Source organism: Saccopteryx bilineata, chromosome 3 (assembly GCF_036850765.1).
Source record: "Saccopteryx bilineata isolate mSacBil1 chromosome 3, mSacBil1_pri_phased_curated, whole genome shotgun sequence".
Taxonomy (NCBI): Eukaryota; Metazoa; Chordata; class Mammalia; order Chiroptera; family Emballonuridae; genus Saccopteryx; species Saccopteryx bilineata.
Window position 1 is genome coordinate 302,133,415 of NC_089492.1, and position 21,385 is coordinate 302,154,799.

The 21,385-nt window shown below is 38.0% G+C and overlaps 1 protein-coding gene across 1 annotated transcript in view; it reads left to right on the plus strand.

Moving 5' to 3' along the window:
* Positions 1 to 200: 200 nt before the first annotated feature.
* Positions 201 to 21,385, plus strand: part of LOC136331966 (leukocyte immunoglobulin-like receptor subfamily A member 6) — a 29,434-nt gene continuing 8,249 nt past the window's right edge. Inside the window, 9 exon segments of the mRNA XM_066271161.1 lie at positions 201 to 325; positions 596 to 682; positions 841 to 876; positions 1,061 to 1,168; positions 1,171 to 1,344; positions 1,491 to 1,694; positions 1,697 to 1,795; positions 2,005 to 2,301; positions 2,545 to 2,847. Of these exon segments, the coding sequence (XP_066127258.1) occupies positions 649 to 682; positions 841 to 876; positions 1,061 to 1,168; positions 1,171 to 1,344; positions 1,491 to 1,694; positions 1,697 to 1,795; positions 2,005 to 2,301; positions 2,545 to 2,847 (1,255 nt within the window). The 5' untranslated portion in view covers positions 201 to 325; positions 596 to 648.

Consider the following 21,385-nt stretch of genomic DNA (forward strand, 5'->3'; position numbering starts at 1 on the left):
GAGCCCTGCCTGAGGAACATGGGCACTGAGAAGGCAGCACTGAGCCGTAACCTTGCCCCCCACCCCACAGAAGGAGGGGGTGGACGCAGTTGCGAGAGAAAGGAGAAGACCGTGGAGGGTGTAATAGAAACCCACACGCTGGGGCCATGGAAGGACATGTTTCCTTCCCTATTTCCTCGTGTTTCCCCTTTGTGCTCATTGTCAGAGACACTGGACCTGAACTGCTCAGGGAGAGTGTGGGCCTGTCCCTGCTGATCTGAGCTCCGCAGTCACAGGGACCTGAGTCTTCCTGAAGCATCTCCAGGGCTGGTGACCACCGTCCATGGTGAGGACCCCACAGGCAGGAGCTGATGGACAAGCTGAGGATGACGGTGGCCCCATGGGGGAGGCTCTGACAGGGAAGGACGTGCCCTGGGTCACCTCACCTGGAAGGGGCGTCTCAGGAGACCATGGATCTATTTCCTGCATCTTCATGGAAATGAGAGCTAGGCCCTGGGGGGAATGTTTTCCTTTCTGGAGGGTGCTGATGTGACAGCCTTGTGACAGGGAGGAAAAACCTCCCAGTGGCTGTAATTTGTGTGTCTTTCTGTCCTAGTGGCACCCTGGTTTCCTCCATCTGCAGAGCGGGGTCCAGAGAGAGGAGACTCCATGACCCCCACACTCATAGCCCTGCTCTGCCTGGGTGAGAATGGGGAAGGGAGGGGAAGCCCTGGTCTGGGATGGACCCCGCCCCACAGCCAGGCCCTGGTCTGTCAGGACCCAGGACTCAGGAGGATCATGTTGGGGGAGGTGGTTCTGCTCAGGCTCAGGAGCAAATCTCTCACAGGAACTCTCTTCCAGGACTGAGTTTGAGCCTGAGGTCCCGAGTGCAGGCAGGTGAGTCTGTTCACAGGAGCCCCTGGTCGCATTCATCATAGGGGACAGGGGCCACCCCACGAGCAGCTGGGGATGGAGAACATCAGATCTGTCTGACAGATGAGAGACCTCTGGGAGGGCCCTGGGACTGACAGCTGGGAGCGGGGTGGGAGGGAAATGTCTTATGACCTCTGACTCCTTCCAGGGACCCTCCCCAAGCCCACGCTCTGGGCTGAGCCTGGCTCTGTGGCCCCTCGGGGGGACCCTGTGACCCTCTGGTGTCAGGGGACCCTGGGGGCTGAGGAGTACCATCTGGAAAAGAGGGAAGCACACAACCGTGGGACACACAGAAGCCACTGAAGTCCGAGAACAAGGCCAAGTTCCCCATCAAGTACATGACAGAGCGTGATGCAGGGAGATATTACTGTAGATTCCTCAACTCCACTGATGGGTCAGAGCTCAGTGACCCCCTGGAGCTGGTGGTACAAGGTAAGGAAACACTCAGGGGTCCCAGCCTCAGGCTCTGCCCTCAGGAAGGAGGTCTGCTCTCAGGGGGTCTCCCCTCTCACAGCCCAGCCCTGGGGGACGTGAGGGAGGGGTGAGCCCATCTAACATGCTGCCTCCTCCTCTCCTAGGATCCTACAGAAAACCCAGCCTCTCAGCCCTGCCCAGCCCTGTCGTGACCTCAGGAGGGAACGTGACCCTCCAGTGTGGCTCAGGGCAGGGATTTGACAGGTTTATTCTGACTAAGGAAGGAGATCACAGGCTCTCCTGGACCCTGGACTCACAGTCACACTTCTTCAGTGGGAGATATCGGGCCCTGTTCCCTGTGGGCCCCGTGACCCCAGTCAGAGGTGGACATTCAGATGCTATGGCTGTTACAGAGACAGACCCTATGTGTGGTCATTGCCCAGTGACCCCCTGGAGCTCCTGGTCTCAGGTGAGTAAGTCTCATCAGTGTTCTATTTTTGGACTGAGGCATGAAACATATTTCTTACATCTTTGCTGTGAGGGGAGCCCTGTGTGAGAGAGTGGTGTGAGGGGAGCAGAGACACAGAGAGAGAGTGAAGACAGTGAGACCTGGGCCAGGACAGGAGAAAACATTCTATGGGAGGAGCAGCCCCTGTAACTCATGTCTGGTCTCCCCAGGTGTGTCTCAGAAGCCCTCCCTCCTGACCCAGTAGGGCCCCACCGTGGTCTCTGGACAGAGCCTGACCCTCCAGTGTCACTCTGCTGTCAGCTATGACAGATTTGTTCTGTTTAAAGAGAGGGGACGTGACCTCCCCCAGAGCCTTGTCCTGCAGCCCCAGGCTGGGCTCTCTCAGGCCAACTTCTCCCTGGACACTGTGAGCAGCTCCCACGGGGGCCGGTACAGATGCTACGGTGGATACAACGTCTCCTCCGAGTGGTCAGCCCCCAGTGACCCCGTTGACATCCTGGTGGCAGGTGAGGGGCCTGTGGGTTCAGTCAGGGACCCAGACTCTGCACAGGCCCTGCTGGGGGATCTCAGGTGGTGATGGGCAGAGTGAACGTGCAGGATCCCAAGGAGGGGGACAGAGAGACAGGGGATCATAGGGGAGACTCAGAGAAACAGAGACAGACAGGAGGAGGGTCCTCAGAGAGAGGCCTGCTGACTCTCAGGTCAGAACAAGGTGGCGGGCAGTCCTCACCCACCCTCCCTCTCTCTAGGACGGCTCCCTGACAGACCCTCCCTCTCGGTGCAGCCGGGCTCCACGGTGGCCTCAGGAGAGACCGTGACCCTGCTGTGTCAGTCACAGAGCCCGACGGACACTTTCCTTCTGTCCAAGGAGGGGACAGCCGATCCCCCCCTGCGTCTTAGATCAGAGCTCCGAGCTCAGCAGTACCAGGCAGAGTTCTCCATGCGTCCTGTGACCTCAGCCCACGGGGGGACCTACAGGTGCTACAGCTCACAGAACAGCAACCCCTACCTGCTGTCACACCCCAGTGAGCCCCTGGAGCTCCTGGTCTCAGGTGAGGGGACACTGACCCTGTCCTTCCTATACTTGATCACCTCAGGGCCATGCCCCTAGGAAAGTCGGGGACAGTAATAAATGAGGGGGTGCAGAAGGTTTCAGAGAGGAAGGTCCAGCCCACGTGAGGTTGGAAACACACAGGACCTCCTACCCTGAGCCCCCATTTCTGATCTCAGCAGAGATAACGAGGAGTGGGTGGAGGGAGGTTCTGTGAAATGAGCAGGGACATGATCAGACCGAGCAGAGAAGACAGACCCCACCCAAAACCTAATGTCCTCATTTCAGAACTTGGGCCCCTGGAGTCCCAGCCCCCACGGGACACTCTCCTGTAGAGGGAAGCATCCCCCCTTGTGGGCACTGCTCTGCATGGCTCCTGTGCTCCCCTGGGGGCCTCTAGGCACTCAGTGCTCCCCTGGGAATAAGGAAGGGGTGTGCACAGCTCACAAGGGACCAGGGCCTCGCCCAGACGGTGTGCATTCGTGTCTGTGGGCTGTGCACATGGGTCTGTTATTGCTCTTGTCTGAGAACTTGTAGGCAACTCTTCAATGTCTAAACTGACAATTTAATTTCCATTATATGGAGTTACGATTCAAATATAAATAACTCTATTTCTATTTTCATTGGGAGTACATTAAATTCATACATTTATTATTGTGAGTAACATCTTGTTGATAGTGTCTTCTTATCACACACATTTTCAAAGGAGGTTTAAACCTTTTTTTTTTTTAATTTTTTTTACTGAGAGGGGGAGAGGCAGAGATAGACTCCAGCATGCACCCCAACCAGGATCTACCTGGTAAGCCCACTAGGGGGTGATGCTCTGCCCATCTGGGGCCCTGGCCATTGCAAATGCAATGGGAACTTTTTCTTAGCACCTGAGGCAGAGGCCATGGAGCCATCCTCAGCACCCAGGGCCAACTTGCTCTAATTGAACCATGGTTGCTGGAAGGGAGAAGAAGAAAGAATTAGAGAGAGAGAGAAGTGAGAGGAGGAGGGGTGAGAAGCAAATGGGTGCTTCTCCTGTGTGCCTTGACTAGGAATCAAACCTGAGATATCCACTGGCTGGGCCAACGCTCTACTGGCCAATGAACTAACAGGCCAGGGCCAGGTTTAAACTTTCTTGAAGTTAATAAATGTCAGAAACATTTTGATAGGTATTGTTATAATTCAGTAAATTTATAATATTTAAGAATTGTACACCTGAAATCAGTATGACTTTTTTAACAAATGTCACCCCAAGAAATTCAATTTAAACTTTTTGAAAAAAGAATTACACATCTAATTTGTAATTTATGAACAAAATATTTGATTCCCTTATATTTTCTTAATAATAGTAAGTATACATGAGAAAGCTGTCGGTTTGGGCATATTTATTTCATGACTTGCTAGCTTCCTAAGATTCTCTCTCTTTGATTGTTTTTTCTTTTTTTTAATTTATTTAGAAAATTAAATTTCACAGGATCACATTAATCAATGAGTATATAAGTTCCAGTAAATGATTCTATAGCATTTAAACTTTTGATTAAGTCAAATAATTTTCTGTCACCATATGTTTATTCCTCTTTATCCACTTCCCCCTCTTCCTCCCCACAGCCCCCTTTCCCAGTAACCACTTCACTTTTATCTCTAGCCATGCGTCTCAGTTTTATATCCTACGTATAAGTGAAATCGTACAGTTCTTAGCTTTTCCTGATTTACTTATTTCACTCAAGGTCCATCTATGTTGTCGTAAATGGCAACATGTCGTCATTTATTATGGCTGAGTAGTATTCCATTGTATATGTACCACTTCTTCTTTATCCAATCCTCTATCCAGGGACACTTCGGTTCTTTACATATCTTGTCCACTGTGAATAATGCTGTAATGAACATGGAGGAGGAGTACATGTGTCTTCGTGTTCCAATCTTTTTGAGATTTTTGGGGTAGATACCCTGTAGAGCGATTGCTGAGTCATATGGTAGTTCTATTCTTAATTTTTTCAGGAACCTTATACTTTATTTTATAATGGCTGTACCGGTTTACATTCCCACCAACAGTGCATGAGGGTTCCTTTTTCTCCACAGCCTCTCAAACACTTGTTACTAACTTTCTTGCTGATAATAGTCAATCTAACAGGTGTGAAGTGGTATCTCATTGTAGTTTTGATTTGCATTTCTCAAATAGCTAGTGAAGATGATCATCTTTTCATATATCTGTTGGCCATTTGTATTTCTTCTTCGGAGAAAAGTCTGTTCAGGTCCTCTTCCCATTTTTTGATTGGATTTTTTGTTCATTTGTTGCTGAGCTTTGCGAGTTCTTTATATATTTTGGATATTAACCCCTTATAGAAACTGTTTGCAAATATCATCTCCAATTTAGTTAGCTGCCTGTTTGTTTTGTTGTTGGTTTCTTTTGCTGTGCAGAAGATTTCTAGTTTGATGTAGTCCCATTCATTTATACTGACTTTTACTTCCCTTGCCTTTGGGGTCAAATTCATAAAATGTGCTCCACATTCAAGGTCCATAAGTTTAGTACCTATCTTCTCTTCTCTGTAATTTATTGTTTTAGATCTTATATTTAGGTCTTTGATCCATTCTGAATTAATTTTAGTGCAATGGAACAATCTGTAGTCAAGCTTCATTCTTTCGCATGTGGCTTTCCCAGCACCATTTATTGAAGAGGCTTTCTTTTCTCCATTGTGTGTTTTTGCTCCTTTGTCAAATACCATTTGTCCATATATATGTGGTTTTATTTCTGGGCTCTCTATTCTGTTCCATTGATCTGTATGTTGGTTTGTCTGCCAATACCATGCTGTTTTGATTATTGTGGCTCTATAGAATAATTTGAAGTCAGTTGATGTGATTCCTCCAGCTTCATTCTTTTTCCTTAGGGTTGTTTTGATTATTCAGTGTATTTTATGGTTTCATACAAACCTGGTAATTATTTATTCTACTTCTTTATAAATGACATTGGGATTTTGATGGGGATTCCATTAAAATTGTATATTGCTTTGGGTAATATGGCCATTTGAAATATGTTAAATCTTCCAATCCATGAACATAGACTACAATATTTTTCCATTTCTTTGTGTCTTTTTCATTTTTTTTCAATAATTCTTTGTAGTTTTCAGTATTTAGGTTCTTTACATCCTTGGCTAGGTTTATTCCTGGGTATTTAATTTAATTTTTTTTTTTTGCATTTGTAAAACGAATTGTATTTTTGAGTTCATTTTCTGAAGTTTCATCATTGACATATAGAAAAAAAATAAAATTTTGTATATTGATTTTGTATTATGTGACTTTACTGTATTGGTTTATTGTTTCTAATAAGGTTTTGGTGGAGTTTTTGGGGTTTTCTATATACAGGATCATGTCATCTGCACAAAGTGATACCTTTACTTCTTCTTTCCTGATATGAATACCTTTTATTTCTTTCTCATGCCTGATCACTCTGGCTAAAACTCCCAAAACTGTGTTGAATAAGAGTGGAGAGAGTAGGCAGCCTTGTCTCTTCCTGATTTTAGAAGAAAAGCCTTCAATTCATCACCATTTAATATGATATTGGCTGACGATTTATCATATATGGCCTTTATTATATTGAGATACTCTCCTTTATTCTGATTTTATTGAGTGTTTTAAACATAAATGAGTGTTGTAGGTTATCAAATTTCTTTTCTGCATCTATTGATAGGACCATATGATTTTGGTCTTTGTTTTGTTGACATAGTTTATTATGATGTTTAATTTGCATATGTTGAACTATCCTTGTGCTCCTGGAATGAATCCCACTTGATCACAATGTATTATTTTTTAAATGTGTTGTTGTATTCGATTTGCAAATATTTTGTTTAGGATTTTTGCATTTCTGTTCCTTAGAGATATTGGTCTGTAGTTTTCTTTTTGTGTGTTGTCCTTGGCAAGTTTTGATATGAAGGCTATGTTGGCTTCATTATATGTGTTAGGGAGTATTGCTTCTTATTCGATATTTTGGATGACATTGAGAAGGATGGGTACCATATCTTCTTTGAATGTTTGGTAGAATTCACTAGTGTAGCCATCTGGTCTTGGACTTCTGTTTTGGGGGAGGTCTTTGATAATAGTTTCTATTTCCTCCTGTTTAAAGGTCTATTTAGGTTTTCCACTTCTTCATGATTCAGTCTAGGAAGATTGTATAATTCTAGGAATTTGTCCATTTCCTTGGGTTGTTGAATTTGATGGCATACAATCTTTCATAATATTCTCCTCTGATCCTTTCATTATGAATTTTGTTTATATGAGTCCTTTCTCTCTTTTCCTTATTGATTCTAGCCAATGGCTTGTTGGTGTAATTGACCTTTCCAACAACAATAAAACTTGTATTAATTTTTTCAATAGTTTTTTTTGTTGTTCTCTATTTCATTTAGTTTTGCTCTAATTTTTATTATTTATTTTTTATACTGACTTTGGGTTGCCTTTGTTCTTATTTCTCTAGTTCTTTAAGATGTGATGTTAGGTTGTTTATTTGGGATCTCTATTGTTTCTTGATATACACCTATGATGATATAAACTCTACTTTTCTGCATTCCAAAAGTTTTGAGATGTTATGTTGTCATTCTCATTTGTCTATATATATCATTTGATCTCTGCTTTTATTTCTTCTTTGACCAAGTCATTTTTTAGAAGTACATTGTTTAATTTTCATGTTTTTGTGGATTTCATTACTTCCTTTTTGCAGTTGAATTCTAATTTCAAAGTCTTATGGTCAGAAAATATGTTTGGTGTAATTTTAATCTTTCTGAATATATAGATGTTAGTTCTGAGGCCCAATATGTGGTCTATCCTTGAGAATGTTTCATGAACCTTGGAAAAGAATGTATAATCTGATGTTCTGACATGAAATATTCTGTAAATGTTTCTTATGTTTCATTAGTGTAACGTGTCACTTAAGGCTGATATTCTTTGTCGATTTTCTGTTTGAATAATCTACCTAAAGTTGTCAATGGTGTGTTGAGATACTTAAGTATGATTACGTTTTTGTTTTTATTTTTTAATTTTTTTATAAATAAATTTTTATTAATGTTAATGGAATGACATCAATAAATCAGGGTACATATATTCAAAGAAAACATGTCCAGGTTATCTTGTCATTCAATTATGTTGCATACCCATCACCCAAAGTCAGATTGTCCTCCATCACCCTCTATCTAGTTTTTTTGTGCCCCTTCCCCTCCCCTTTCCCCTCTCCCTCCTTCCTTCCCACGCCGCCCTCTCCCCCACACCTCTGGTAACCACCACAATTTTGTCCATGTCTCTTAGTCTCGTTTTTATGTCCCACCAATGTATGGAATAATGTAGTTCTTGGTTTTTTCTGATTTACTTATTTCACTCTGTATAATGTTATCAAGATCCCACCATTTTGTTATAAATGATCCGATGTCATCATTTCTTATGGCTGAGTTGTATTCCATAGTGTATATGTGCCACATCTTCTTTATCCAGTCTTCTATTGAAGGGCTTTTTGGTTGTTTCCAAGTCTTGGCCACTGTGAACAATGCTGCAATGAACATGGGGCTACATGTGTCTTTACGTATCAATGTTTCTGAGTTTTGGGGGCATATACCAAGTAGAGGGATTGCTGGGTCATAAGGTAGTTTTATTTTCAGTTTTTTGAGGAAACACTATACTTTCTTTCATTTCTTCTAATGGCTGTACTCTTTACATTCTCACCAACAATGAATGAGGGTTTCTTTTTCTCCATAGCCTCTCCATCATTTGCTATTAACCTGTCTTGTTGATAATAGCTAATCTAACAGGTGTGAGGTGGTATCTCATTGTAGTTTTGATTTGCATTTCTCTAATAACTAATGAAGATGAGCATCTTTTCATATATCTGTTGGCCATTTGTATTTCTTCCTGGGAAAAGTCTCTGTTCATGTCCTCTCCCATTTTTTATTGCATTGTTTGTTTGTTTGTTATTGAGTTTATGAGTTCTTTGTATATTTTGGATATTAGGCTCTTATCTGAGCTGTTGTTTGAAAATATCATTTCCCATTTAGTTGGCTGTCTGTTTACTTTGTTGTCAGTTTCTCTTGCTGAGTAAAAACTTCTTAGTCTGATGTAGTCCCATTCATTTATCTTTGCCTTCACTTCTCTTGCCTTTGGAGTCAAATTCATAAAATGCTCTTTAAAACCAAGGTCCATGAGTTTAGTACCTATGTCTTCTTCTATGTACTTTATTGTTTCAGGTCTTATATTTAGGTCTTTGAGCCATTTTGAATTAATTTTAGTACAAGGGGACAAACTGTAGTCGAGTTACATTCTTTTGTATGTGGCTTTCCAGTTTTCCCAGCACCATTTGTTGAAGAGGCTTTCTTTTCTTCATTGTGTGTTGTTGCCCCCTTTATCAAAAATTATTTGACCATATATATGTGGTTTTATTTCTGGACTTTCTATTCTGTTCCATTGCTCTGAGTGTCTATTTTTCTGCCAATACCATGCTGTTTTGATTGTCTTGGCCCTATAATATAGTTTGAAGTCAGGTATTGTAAGGCCCCCAGATTCATTCTTTTTCCTTAGGATTGCTTTGGCTATTCAGGGTTTTTTATAGTTCCATATAAATCTGATGATTTTTTGTTGCATTTCTTTAAAAAGTGTCATAGGAATTTTGATGGTAATTGCATTAAATTTATAAATTGCTTTGGGTATTATGGCCATTTTGATTATATTTATCTTCCTATCCAAGAACAAGGAATATTTTTCCATCTCATTGTAACTTTTTTCGATTTCCCTTAACAATGCTTTGTAATTTTTGTTATATAGGTCCTTTACATTCTTTGTTATGTATATTCCTAGGTATTTTGTTGTTGTTGCAATCGTGAAGGGGATTATTTTTTGAGTTCATTTTCTAATATTTTATTGTTGGCATATAGAAAGGCTATGGACTTTTGTATATTAATTTTGTATCCTGCGACTTTACTGTATTGGTTTATTGTTTCTAGTAATCTTTTTGTGGAGTCTTTGGGGTTTTCGATGTATAGGATCATATCATCTGCAAAAAGTGATACCTTTACTTCTACTTTTTCGATATGGATGCCTTTTATTTCTTTCTCTTGTCTGATTGACCAGAACTTCTAGCACCACATTAAATAAGAGTGGGGAGAGTGGACAACCCTGTCTTGTTCCTGATTTAAAGTAGAAAGTCCTCAGTTTTATGCCATTTAATATGATGTTGGCTGATGGTTTATCATATATGGCCTTTATCATGTTGAGATATTTTCCTTCTATACCCATTTTGTTGAGTGTCTTAAACATAAAGTTGTATTGTATTTTATCAAATGCCTTTTCTACATCTATTGATAAGATCATGTGGTTTTTGTTCTTTGTTTTGTTGATATGGTGTATTATGTTAACCATTTTATGTATGTTGAACCATTCTTGAGATTCTGGGATGAATCCCACTTGATCATGATGTATTTTTTTTAATATGTTGTTGTATTCAATTTGCCAGTATTTTGTTTAGTATTTTAGCATCTGTATTCATTAGAGATATTGGTCTGTAGTTTTATATTTTTGTGCTGTCCTTTCCAGGTTTCGGTATGAGGGTTATGTTGGCTTCATAAAATGTGTTTGGAAGTATTGGCTTCTTCTTCAATTTTTTGGAAGACTTTGAGTAGAATAGGAACCAAGTCTTCTTTGAATGTTTGATATAATTCACTAGTATAACCGTCTGGGCCTGGACTTTTATTTTTGGGGAGGTTTTTAATAGTTTTTTCTATTTCCTCCTTGCTAATTGGTCTGTTTAGACTTTCTGCTTCTTCATGACTCAGTCTAGGAAGGTTGTATTGTTTTAGGAATTTATCCATTTCTTCGAGATTGTTGAATTTGGTGGCATATAGTTTTTCATAGTATTCTACAATAATTCTTTGTATATCTATGATACCTGTGGTGATTTCTCTTCTTTCATTTTGGATTTTGTTTATATGAGTCCTTTCTCTTTTTCTCTTAGTGAGTCTTGCCAAGGGTTTGCCAATTTTGTTGATCTTTACAAAGAACCAGCTCCTTGTTTTAATAATTTTTTCTATAGTTTTTCTGTTTTCTATTTCAGTTATTTCTGCTCTGATTTTTATTATTTCCTTTCTTCTGCTGGTTTTGGGTTGTCTTTTTTCTTCTTTTTTTAGTTCCTTAAGGTGTGAAGTTAAGTGGTTCACTTTGTCTCTTGTTTGTTCATATAGGCCTGAAGTGATATGAACTTTCCTCTTATTACTGCTTTTCCTGCATCCCAGAGATTCTGATATGTTGTATTGTCATTTTCATTTGTCTGTATATATCTTTTGATCTCTGCGCTTATTTCTTCTTTGACCCATTCATTTTTTAAAAGTATGTTGTTTAGTTTCCATATTTTTGTGGGTTTTTTCTCCTCTTTTTTACAGTTGAATTCTAGTTACAAGGCTTTATGATGAGAAGATATGCTTGGCACAATTTCAATTTTTCTGAATTTGCTGATGTTATTTTTGTGGCCCAACATATGGTCAATTCTTGAGAATGTTCCATGTACATTACAGAAAAATGTATACTCTGTCGCTTTGGAATGAAGTGTCCTGTAAATGTCTATCATATCCAGGTGCTTTAGTGTTTTGTTTAAGGCCAATATATCTTTATTGATTTTCTGTTTGGATGAACAATCTAGAGCCATCAGCGGTGTATTGAGGTCTCCAAGTATGATTGTATTTTTGTCAGTTTTTGTTTTTAGGTCAATAAGTAGCTGTTTTATATATTTTGGTGCTCCTTGGTTTGGTGCATATATATTAAGGATTGTTACGTCTTCTTGATTCAGTGTCCCCTTAACCATTATGAAATGGCCATTTTTGTCTCTGAGTACTTTTGCTGTTTTGTAGTGAGCATTATTAGATGTGAGTATTGCTACACCTGCTCTTTTTTGGATGTTATTTGCTTGGAGTATTTTTTTTCCAGCCTTTTATTTTGAATTTGTTTTTATCCTTGTTGCTTAAATGTGTTTCTTGTAGGCAGAATACAGTTGGATTTTCTTTTTTAATCCATTCTGCTACTCTGTGTCTTTTTATTGGTCAGTTTTATCCATTTATATTTAGTGTAATTATTGGAACTTGTGGGTTCCCTATTGTCATTTTATGAATTGCTTTCAGTTAGTTTTATATCTTGTTTGATTCTTCTCTTTTTTTTCTATCATTTGGTTTTTTTGTTTGTTTGTTTGTTTGTATTCCATACTTCTTTCTTCTGTTGCTACCCTTTTTAAGTCATGTGCTTCTGTGGTAGTTTTTTCAAGGGTGGTTACCATTAAGTAATAAAAGGGGTACCTACCATATTCATTGTAGTACCCTATCTTATGAGTGTTTCTGTACTTCATCATCCTTTGCTACTGTTAATCTCCGTCCTCTCCCCTTTTTTTTGCTTTTGTTGTCACAGTTTTAAATTTGGTTTTATTGTGTCCTTGGTGGAGCTTTTACTTGTGGTTTTGTTTTGTTTTGTTCTTTGAATCTGATTGGAAAACCCCCTTTAGTATTTCGTGGAGTGGGGGTTTTCTGTTGATAAATTCCCTCATCTTTTCTGTATTTGTGAATGTTTTCATTTCTCCTTCTTATTTGAAGGATAGCTTTGATGGGTATGGTATTCTTGGCTGAAACTTCCTCTCTTTATGGGCTTTAAATATTGGAGTCCACTCTCTTCTAGCTTTTAGAGTTTCTGCTGAGAAATCTGATGATAATCTAATAGGCCTTCCTTTATATGTTGTATTCTTCTTTTTCCTGGCTGCCTTGAGAATTTTTTCTTTTTCGTTGTTTTGTGCCAATTTCATTATGATGAGCCTTGGAGTAGGTTTGTTGGGGTTAAGAAAACTTGGTGTTCTGTTTGCTTCTTGAATTTGAGGCTTTAGTTCTTTCCACAGGCTTGGGAAGTTCTCATCTATTATTTGTTTGAATATATTCTCCATTCCATTTTCTCTCTTTTCTCCCTCTGATATACCTATTATTCTTATGTTATCCTTTTTGATGGAGTCAGACAATTCCTGTAGGGCTTTCTCATTTTTTTTTAATTTTTTCAGTCTCTCTCTTCTTTCTGTTGTGCCTGAAGTTGCTTGTCTTCTATGTCACTAATCCTACCTTCTATCTGGCCCGTTCTATTAATTAAGCTTGTTACCTCGTTTTTCAGTTCATAAATTGAGTTTTCATATCTGTTTGATTTGTTTTTATAGTTTCAATTTCCTTGCTAATATATTCTTTGTGTTCGTTGAGTTTTCTGAGCTCCCTAAATTGCCTTTCTGTGTTTTCTTGTATATCTGTGAGTATTTTTAGTATTTCTATTTTAAATTCTCTGTCATTTAGTTCCAAGGTTAACAATATATTAAATTTTTTCTCTATTGATTTTTGCACATCTATCTGTGCTACTTCTCTATCTTTTGTATCCATGATATTCAATTTCCTTTTTCTTAATGGCATCTGAGTGTGGTCTTGTTGATAACACTAATGAGAATTAATAAGAATTTAAAGTAAAAAAAATAAAAAGTAAAAATAAATGGAAAAATATTTGGAAAAAACCCAATAATAATTTATTATTTTCCCCCTTTTTTTCTTCTCTTCCCCTCCTCTCCTCTCCTCCTTAGAAAAATATCGTGGTGAACTGTGTATTATATTATGCTAGCTCGATCCTACCCTCGTTTTCAGTGTTTGGAACTCCCATACACTCCAAGGATAGATTTTTCTGACTCTGGTTGATGAATTTGTTGAAATTTTGGGGAGATTTGTCGGTCATGCTCCTCATGGCACCATTTCTCTGACATCAGTTTCTGTTTTTAGATCAGTTAGTAGATGTCTTATGTAGTTTGGAACTCCCTGGTTTGTTGCATATACATTAGAAAGTGTTATATCTTCTTTTTTTCCGAAGCTGGAAACGGGGAGGCAGTCAGACAGACTCCTGCATGCACCCGACCAGGATCCACCTGGCATGCCCACCAGGGGGCGATGTTCTGCCCCTCTGGGGCATCGCTCTGTTGCATCCAGAGCATTCTAGCGCCTGAGGCAGAGGCCACAGAGCCATCCCCAGCACCCGGGCTATCTTTGCTACAATGGAGCCTTATGGCTGCGGGAGGGGAAGAGAGAGACAGAGAGGAAGGAGAGGGGGGAGGGGTGGAGAAGCAGATGGGTGCTTCTTCTGTATTCCCTGGCCGGGAATTGAACCCAGGACTCCTGCACACCAGGCTGACATTCTACCGCTGAGCCAACTGGCCAGGGCTATATCTTCTTGATATACTGTCTTTCTTATCATTATAAAATGTTTATCTTTGTCTCTGGTTTCCTTTTGTTGTCTTGGAGTCATCCTTGTCAGATATGAGTATGGCTGCACCTGCTTTTCTTTTGTTATTATTTACTTGGAGAATTGTTTTCCAACTTTTCACTTTGAGTCTACTTTTGTCCTCACAGCTTAGACGTGTCTCTTAAAGGCAGCAAACAGTTGAGTATTGCTTTTTGATTCAGTCTGCGACTCTGTGCCTTTTTATTGGTGAGTTCAGTCCATTTACATTTAGGGTAATTATTGACCCTAGAGGATTTCCTATAGCCATTGTATGTTTTGTTTTATGGTATCTTTATGTCTTCTTTGGTTCTTTTCTTTTATGTTTCTGTCAGTTCTTTTTATGTTATTCCATACTTTCTCCCTTGTTTCTTCCTTTTTTTAAGGTATGTGTTTTAGTATTGTGGGAATTTTCTTGTGGTTGGTTACTTTTAGGTTATTAAGAGAACAATATTTGTATGTACAAGATTCCTTTGTCTTATTAGTGCTTCTGCACTCTATCTTCCTTTGGTACTGCAAATCTTTATCCTCTCTCCTTTTATATTACTGCTGTCACAGATTTCCCTGTTTTTATTGTGACATTGATGTAGCTTTTACTTGTAATTTTGTTTTGCGTTGTTCTTTGTATCAGGAAGAACAACCCCTCGAGTATTTCCTGCAATGGGGGATTTCTGGTGATAAATTCTCTCAGCTTCTGTATGTCTGTAAAAGTTTTTATTTTGCCTTCATATCTGAAGGATAATTTTGATAGGTATAGTGCTCTTGGTTGGTAACTCCTCTCTTTTTGTTAATTAAATATTTGGGTCCACTCTTCTGACATGTAGAGTTTCTGCTGAGAAGTCTGAGGAATACCCAATATGCCTTTGTTTATATATTATGTTCTTTTTCCTGGGTGTTCTGAGGATTCTTTCTTTGTCATTGATTTTTGAAATTTTTACTACAATGTGCTTTGGGGAAAGTCTGTTTGGGTTATTAACTCAGCATTCTGTTTGCTTCTTGAATTTGAGAATCTAACTTTTTTCATAGATTTAGAAAATTGTTATCAATTATATTTAGAATAATCTCTCCATTCCCTCTTTCCTTTCTCCTTCTGATATACCCATTATTCTTATTTCTTATATTGCTCTCTCTGTTGAAATCAGGCAATTCTTGTAGAGCTCTATTGTTTTTAAAAATTGTGAGTCTCTTTCTTCTTCTGTCTGTATCATCTCTAGTTACCTGTATTCAGTGTCACTGATTCTTTTCTTTATTTAACCTGTTTTAATAGCTAAACTTGCTAGCTCACTTTTTAATTCATGTATTGAGTTCTTCATCTCTGTTTTTAAATTTTCAATCTCCTTTGTGAAGTATTCATTTTGTTTATTAATTTGTTTTTTTGAGTTAAATTTATTGTCTGTCAGTGCTTTCTTGTATCTCATTGATTATATTCAGAACTTTAATTTTGAATTTTCTATTGTTTAATTCCAAGGTTTCCATGTGATAGAGATTGCTTTCTGGAGATTTTTCTTTTTCTTTCTGAACTACATCACTTTTTGTGTAACCATAGTATTTGTTTTATTTTACCTTAATTACATTTGAGAATGATTTTGTTAAGAAATCTAACAAAGAACAACTAAAAAATAAAAACAAATAAAATGAAAACTAGGAAAAATTTAAGAATAATGTAAAGTAAAAGGAAAAATCCACAAAAAAGAAAGAGAAAAGACCAAAAGAAAAAATCAAAAGCAAACAAAACACTTACAGAAAATACTAATAAAAAAATAAAAATTAAAGAAAATGAAGTTCAAAAGATAAAAGATTTCAGTTTTGGAGGTTTTCTGGGGGGTTTTAACCAGTAGGTGGCGCTGTGTTACAAGTTTTAGCTCTAAATTTTTTTTTACATGTTTATTTTTTTTTAATTATTGTAATGGGTTGACATTGATCAATCACAGTACATAAATTCAGGGAAAACATCTCCAGATTATTTTGACATTTGATTATGTTGTATACGCATCACTCAAAGTCAAATTGTCTTCTGTCACCTTCTATCTGATTTTCTTTGTGTCTCCCTCCCCCATTCTCTCCCTCTCTTTCCTCCCCCTCCTCCTCCCTGGAAACAACCACACTCTTGTCCATATCCCTGAGTCTCATTTTTATGTCCCACCTATGTATGAAATCATATATCAGTATAGTTCTTAGTTTTTTCTGATTTACTTATTTCACTCAGTATAATGTTATCAAGGTCCATCCATGTTGTTGTAAATGATCTGATGTCATTATTTCTTATGGATGAATAGTATTCCATAGTATATACACACCACATCTTCTTTATCCAGTCATCTATTGAAGGACTTTTTTATTGTTTCCATGTCTTGACCACTGTGAACAATGCTGTGATGAACATGGAGCTGCATGTGTCTTTACGTACCAATGTTTTTGAGTTTTGGGGGTATATACCCAGTAGAGGGATTGCTTGGTCATATAGTAGTTCTATTTTTAATTTTTTGAGGAACCACCATACTTTCTTCCATTTCTTCTAATGGTTGTACTACTTTACATCCACACCAACAGTGAATGAGGGTTCCTTTTTCTCCACAGCCTGTCTAACACTTGTTATTACCTGTCTTGTTGATAATAGCTAATCTAACAGGTGTAAGGTGTTATCTCATTGTAGTTTTGATCTGCATTTCTCTAATAACTAATAAAGATGAGCATCTTTTCATATACTTGTTGGCCATTTGTATTTCTTCCTTGGGAAAAGCGTCTGTTCAAGTCCTCTTTCCATTTTTTTTTATTGGATTGTTTGCATGTCTGTTGTTGAGTTTTTTGAGTTCTTAGTACATTTTCAATATTAGGCCCATATCTGTGCTGTTGTTAGAAAATATCACCTCCCATTTATTTGGCTGTCTGTTTTGTTGTCAGTTTCTCTTGCTGTGCAAAAGCTTCTTAGACTGATGTAGTTTCATTTATTTATCTTTGCCTTCACTTCCCTTGCCTTTGGAGTCAAATTCAAAAAGTGCTCTTTATAACCAAGGTCCATGAGTTTAGTACCTATGTTTACTTCTAGGTACTTTATTGTTTCAGTTCTTATATTTAGGTCTTTGATTCATTTTGAATTAATTTTAGTACAGGGGGACAAACTGTAGTCAAGTTTTATTCTTTTTCATGGGGCTTTCTAGTTTTCCCAGCACCATTTGTTGAAGAGGCTTTCTTTTCTTCATTGTGTGTTGTTGGCCACTTTATCAAAAATTATTTAACCATATATATGTGGTTTTGTTTCCGGGCTTCCTATTATGTTCCATTAGTCTCAGTGTCTATTTTTCTGCCAATGCCATGCTGTTTTGATAATCATGGCTCTATAATATAATTTGAAGTCAGGTATTGTAATGCCCCCAGCTTCGTTCTCTTTTCTTTAGATTGTTTTGGCTATTCGGCGTTTTTTTTTTGTTTGTTTGTTTGTTTGTTTTTTACAGGGACTGAGAGAGAGTCAGAGGGATAGACAGAGACAGACAGACAGGAACGGAGAGAGATGAGAAGCATCAATCATCAGTTTTTTGTTGCGACACCGTAGTTGTTCACTGACTGCTTTCTCTTATGTGCCTTGACTGTGGGGCTAAAGCAGACTGAGTAACCTCCGCTCGAGCCAGTGACCTTGGGTCCATGCTAGTGAGCTTTATGCTCAAGCCAGATGAGCCCTCGCTCAAGCTGGCAATCCCAGGGTCTCGAACCTGGGTCCTTCTGCATCCCAGTCCAACGCTCTATCCACTGCACCATGGCCTGGTCAGGCTATTCGGCATTTTTTAAAGTTCTGTATAAACCTGATGATTTTTGTTCCATTTATTTAAAAAATGACATTGGAATTTTGATGGGAATTGCATTAAATTTGTATATCGCTTTGGGTAATATAGTCATTTTGACTATATTTATTCTTCCTATCCAAGAACAAGAAATATTTTCCCATTTTATTGTATCTTTTTTTATTTCCCTTAATAATGCTTTGTAGTTTTTATTATATAGGTTCTTTACATTTTTTTGTTATGTTTATTCCTAAGTATTTTTTGTTGTTGTTGCAACCATAAAGGAGATTTTTTTTTTTTTAGTTTATTTTTTGATGTTTCATTGTTAGCATACAGGAAGGCCATGGACTTTTGTATATTAATTTTTTATTCTGCTACTTTACTTTATTGGTTTATTGTTTCCAGTAGTCTTTTTGTGGAGTCTTTGGGGTTTTTGATGTATAGGATTATGTCATCTGCAATAAGTAAAACCTTTATTTCTTTCCCAATATGGATGTCTTTTATTTCTTTCTCTTGTCTGATTCCTCTGGTTAGAACTTCCTGCACTACGTTGAATAAGAGTGGAGAAAGTGAACAACCTTGTCTTTTTCCTGATTTTAGGGGAAAAGTCCTCAGTTTTATGTCTTTTAATATGATGTTAGCTGATGGTTTATCATAAATGGCCTTTATTATGTTGAGATATTTTCCTTCTATACCCATTTTGTTGAGTGTCTTAAACACAAAATAGTGTTGTATTTTATTAAATGCATCTATTGATAGGATCATATGGTTTTTGTTCTTTGTTTTGTTGATATAGTGTATTACGTTAACTGTTTTACATATGTTGAACCATCCTTGTGATTCTGAGATGAATCTCACTTGATCATGATGAATTTTTTTTTACAGAGACACTGAGTCAGAGAGAGAAAGAGATAGGAACAGACAAACAGAAATGAAGAGAGATGAGAAGTATCAATCATCAGTTTTTCATTGTGACATTTTAGTTGTTCATTGATTGCTTTCTCATATGTGCCTTGACCATGGGCCTTCAGCCAACTGAGTAACCCCTTGCTCGAGCCAGTGACCTTGGGTCCCAGCTGGTGAGCTTTGCTCAATTCAGATGAGCCGTGTTCAAGCTAGCAACCTTGGGGTCTCGAACCTGGTTCCTCCACATCCCAGTCCAATGCTCTATCCACTGCGCCACCACCTGGTCAGGTGAATTATTTTTTAATGTGTTGTTGTATTCAATTTGTTAGTATTTTGTTTAGTATTTTAGCATCTGTATTCATTAGAATATTGGTCTGTAGTTTTCATTTTTGTGTGTTTTCCTTGCCAGGTTTCGGTATGAGGGTTATGTTGGCCTCATAAAATGTCTTTGGAAGTATTGCTTCTTCTTCAATATTTTGGAAGACTTTGAGTAAAATAGGAACCTAACCTTCTTTGAATGTTTGATAGAATTCAATAGTATAGCCATCTGGCCCTTGATTTGTATTTTGGGGAAGGTTTTTGATAGTTGTTTCTATTTCCTCCCTGCTATGGGTCTGTTTAGGCTTTCTGCTTCTTCATGACTCAGGCTAGGAAGATTGTATTGTTTTAGGAATTTAGCCATTTCTTCTAGGTTGTTGAATTTGGTGGCATATAATTTTTCATAGTATTCTACAATAATTCTTTGTATATCTATGATACCTGTGGTGATTTCTCCTCTTTCATTTTGGATTTTGTTTATATGAGTCCTTTCTCTTTTTTCCTTAGTGAGTCTTGCCAAGGGTTTGTCAATTTTGTTGATCTTTACAAAGAACCAGCTCCTTGTTTTATTAATTATTTATAGTTTTTCTTTTTTATTTCTGCTCTGATTTTTATTATTTCCTTTCTTCGGCTGGTTTTGGGTTGTATTTGTTCTTCTTTTTCTAGTTCCTTAAGGTATGAAGTTAAGTGGTTTACTTGGGCTCTCTCTTGTTTGTTCATATAGGCCTGTAGTGATGTGAACTTCCCTCTTATTACTGTTTTTGCTGCATACCAGAGATTCTGATATGTCATATTGTTATTTTTGTTTCTCTGTATGTATCTTTTGATTTTTGTTTTTATTTCTTTTTTGACCTCATTTTATTTCTTCTTCATACTCATTTTTTAAAAGTATGTTGTTTAGTTTTCACATTTTTGTGGGTTTACCATTTTTTGCAGTTGAATTCCAGTTTCAGGGCTATATGATCAGAGAACATGCTTGGCATAATTTCAATCTTTCTGAATTTGTTTATGTTATTTTTGTGGCCCAACATATGGTCAACTCTTGAGAATGTTCCATGTACACTGTTGAAAAATATATGCTCTGTCACCTTGGGATGAAATGTCCTGTAGATATCTATCATATCTAATTTTTCTAATGTTTTGTTTAAGGCCAATATTTCTTTATTAATTTTCTGTTTGGACGAATGATCTAGAGCCATCAGCGGTGTATTGAGGTCTCCAAGTATGCTTGTATTTTGTATTTTTGTTGGTTTTTGTTTTTAGGTCAGTCAGTAGCTGTCTTATATATTTTGGTGCTCCTTGGTTTGGTGCATATATATTAAGAAGTGTTATGTCTTCTTGATTCAATATCCCCTTTATCATTATAAAGTGACCATTTTTGTCTCTGATTACCTTTGCTGTCTTGTAGTCAGCATTGTTAGATATGAGTATTGCTACACTTGCTTTTTTTTGGGGGGGGGATGTTATTTGCTTGGAGTATTGTTTTCCAACCTTCCACTTTGAATTTGTTTTTATCCTAGTAGCTTAGATATGTTTTTTGTAGGCAGCATACAGTTGGATTTTCTTTATTAATCCATTCTGCTACTCTGTGTCTTTCTATTGGTGTGTTCAATCCATTTACATTTAGTGTAATTATTGACACTTGAGGGTTTCCTATAGCCATTTTATAAATTCCTTTCTGTTAGTTTTGTATCTTGTTTGGTTCTTCTCTTTTGTTTTTCTATCATTTGTTTTTGTTTGGTTGTAATCCATACTTCTTTCCTCTGTTACTTTTTTTCAAGCCATGTGCTTCTGTGGTGGGTTTTTTTAGGGGTGGTTACCATTAAGTAATGGAAAGGATACATATCATGTTCATTATAGTACACTATCTCATAAGTGCTTTTGTTTTGTTCTTTGTATCTGGTCAGGAAACCCCCTTTAGTATTTCCTAAAGTGGGGTTTTCTGGTGATAAATTTCCTCATCTTTTCTGTATCTGTGAATCTTTTTATTTCTACTTTGTATTTGAAGGATAGCTTTGATAGGTATAGTATTCTTGGCTGGAAGTTCCTCTCTCTCAGAACTTTAAATATTGGGGTCCACTCTCCTCTAGCTTGTAGAGTTTATGCTGAGAAATCTGATGATGATCTAATGGGTCTTCCTTTGTATGTTTTATTCTTTTCCCTGGCTGCCTTGAGAATTTTGCTTTGTCATTGGTTTGTGCCAATTTCATTATGATGTGCCTTGGAATATGTTTGTTATGGTTAAGATAACTTGGTGTT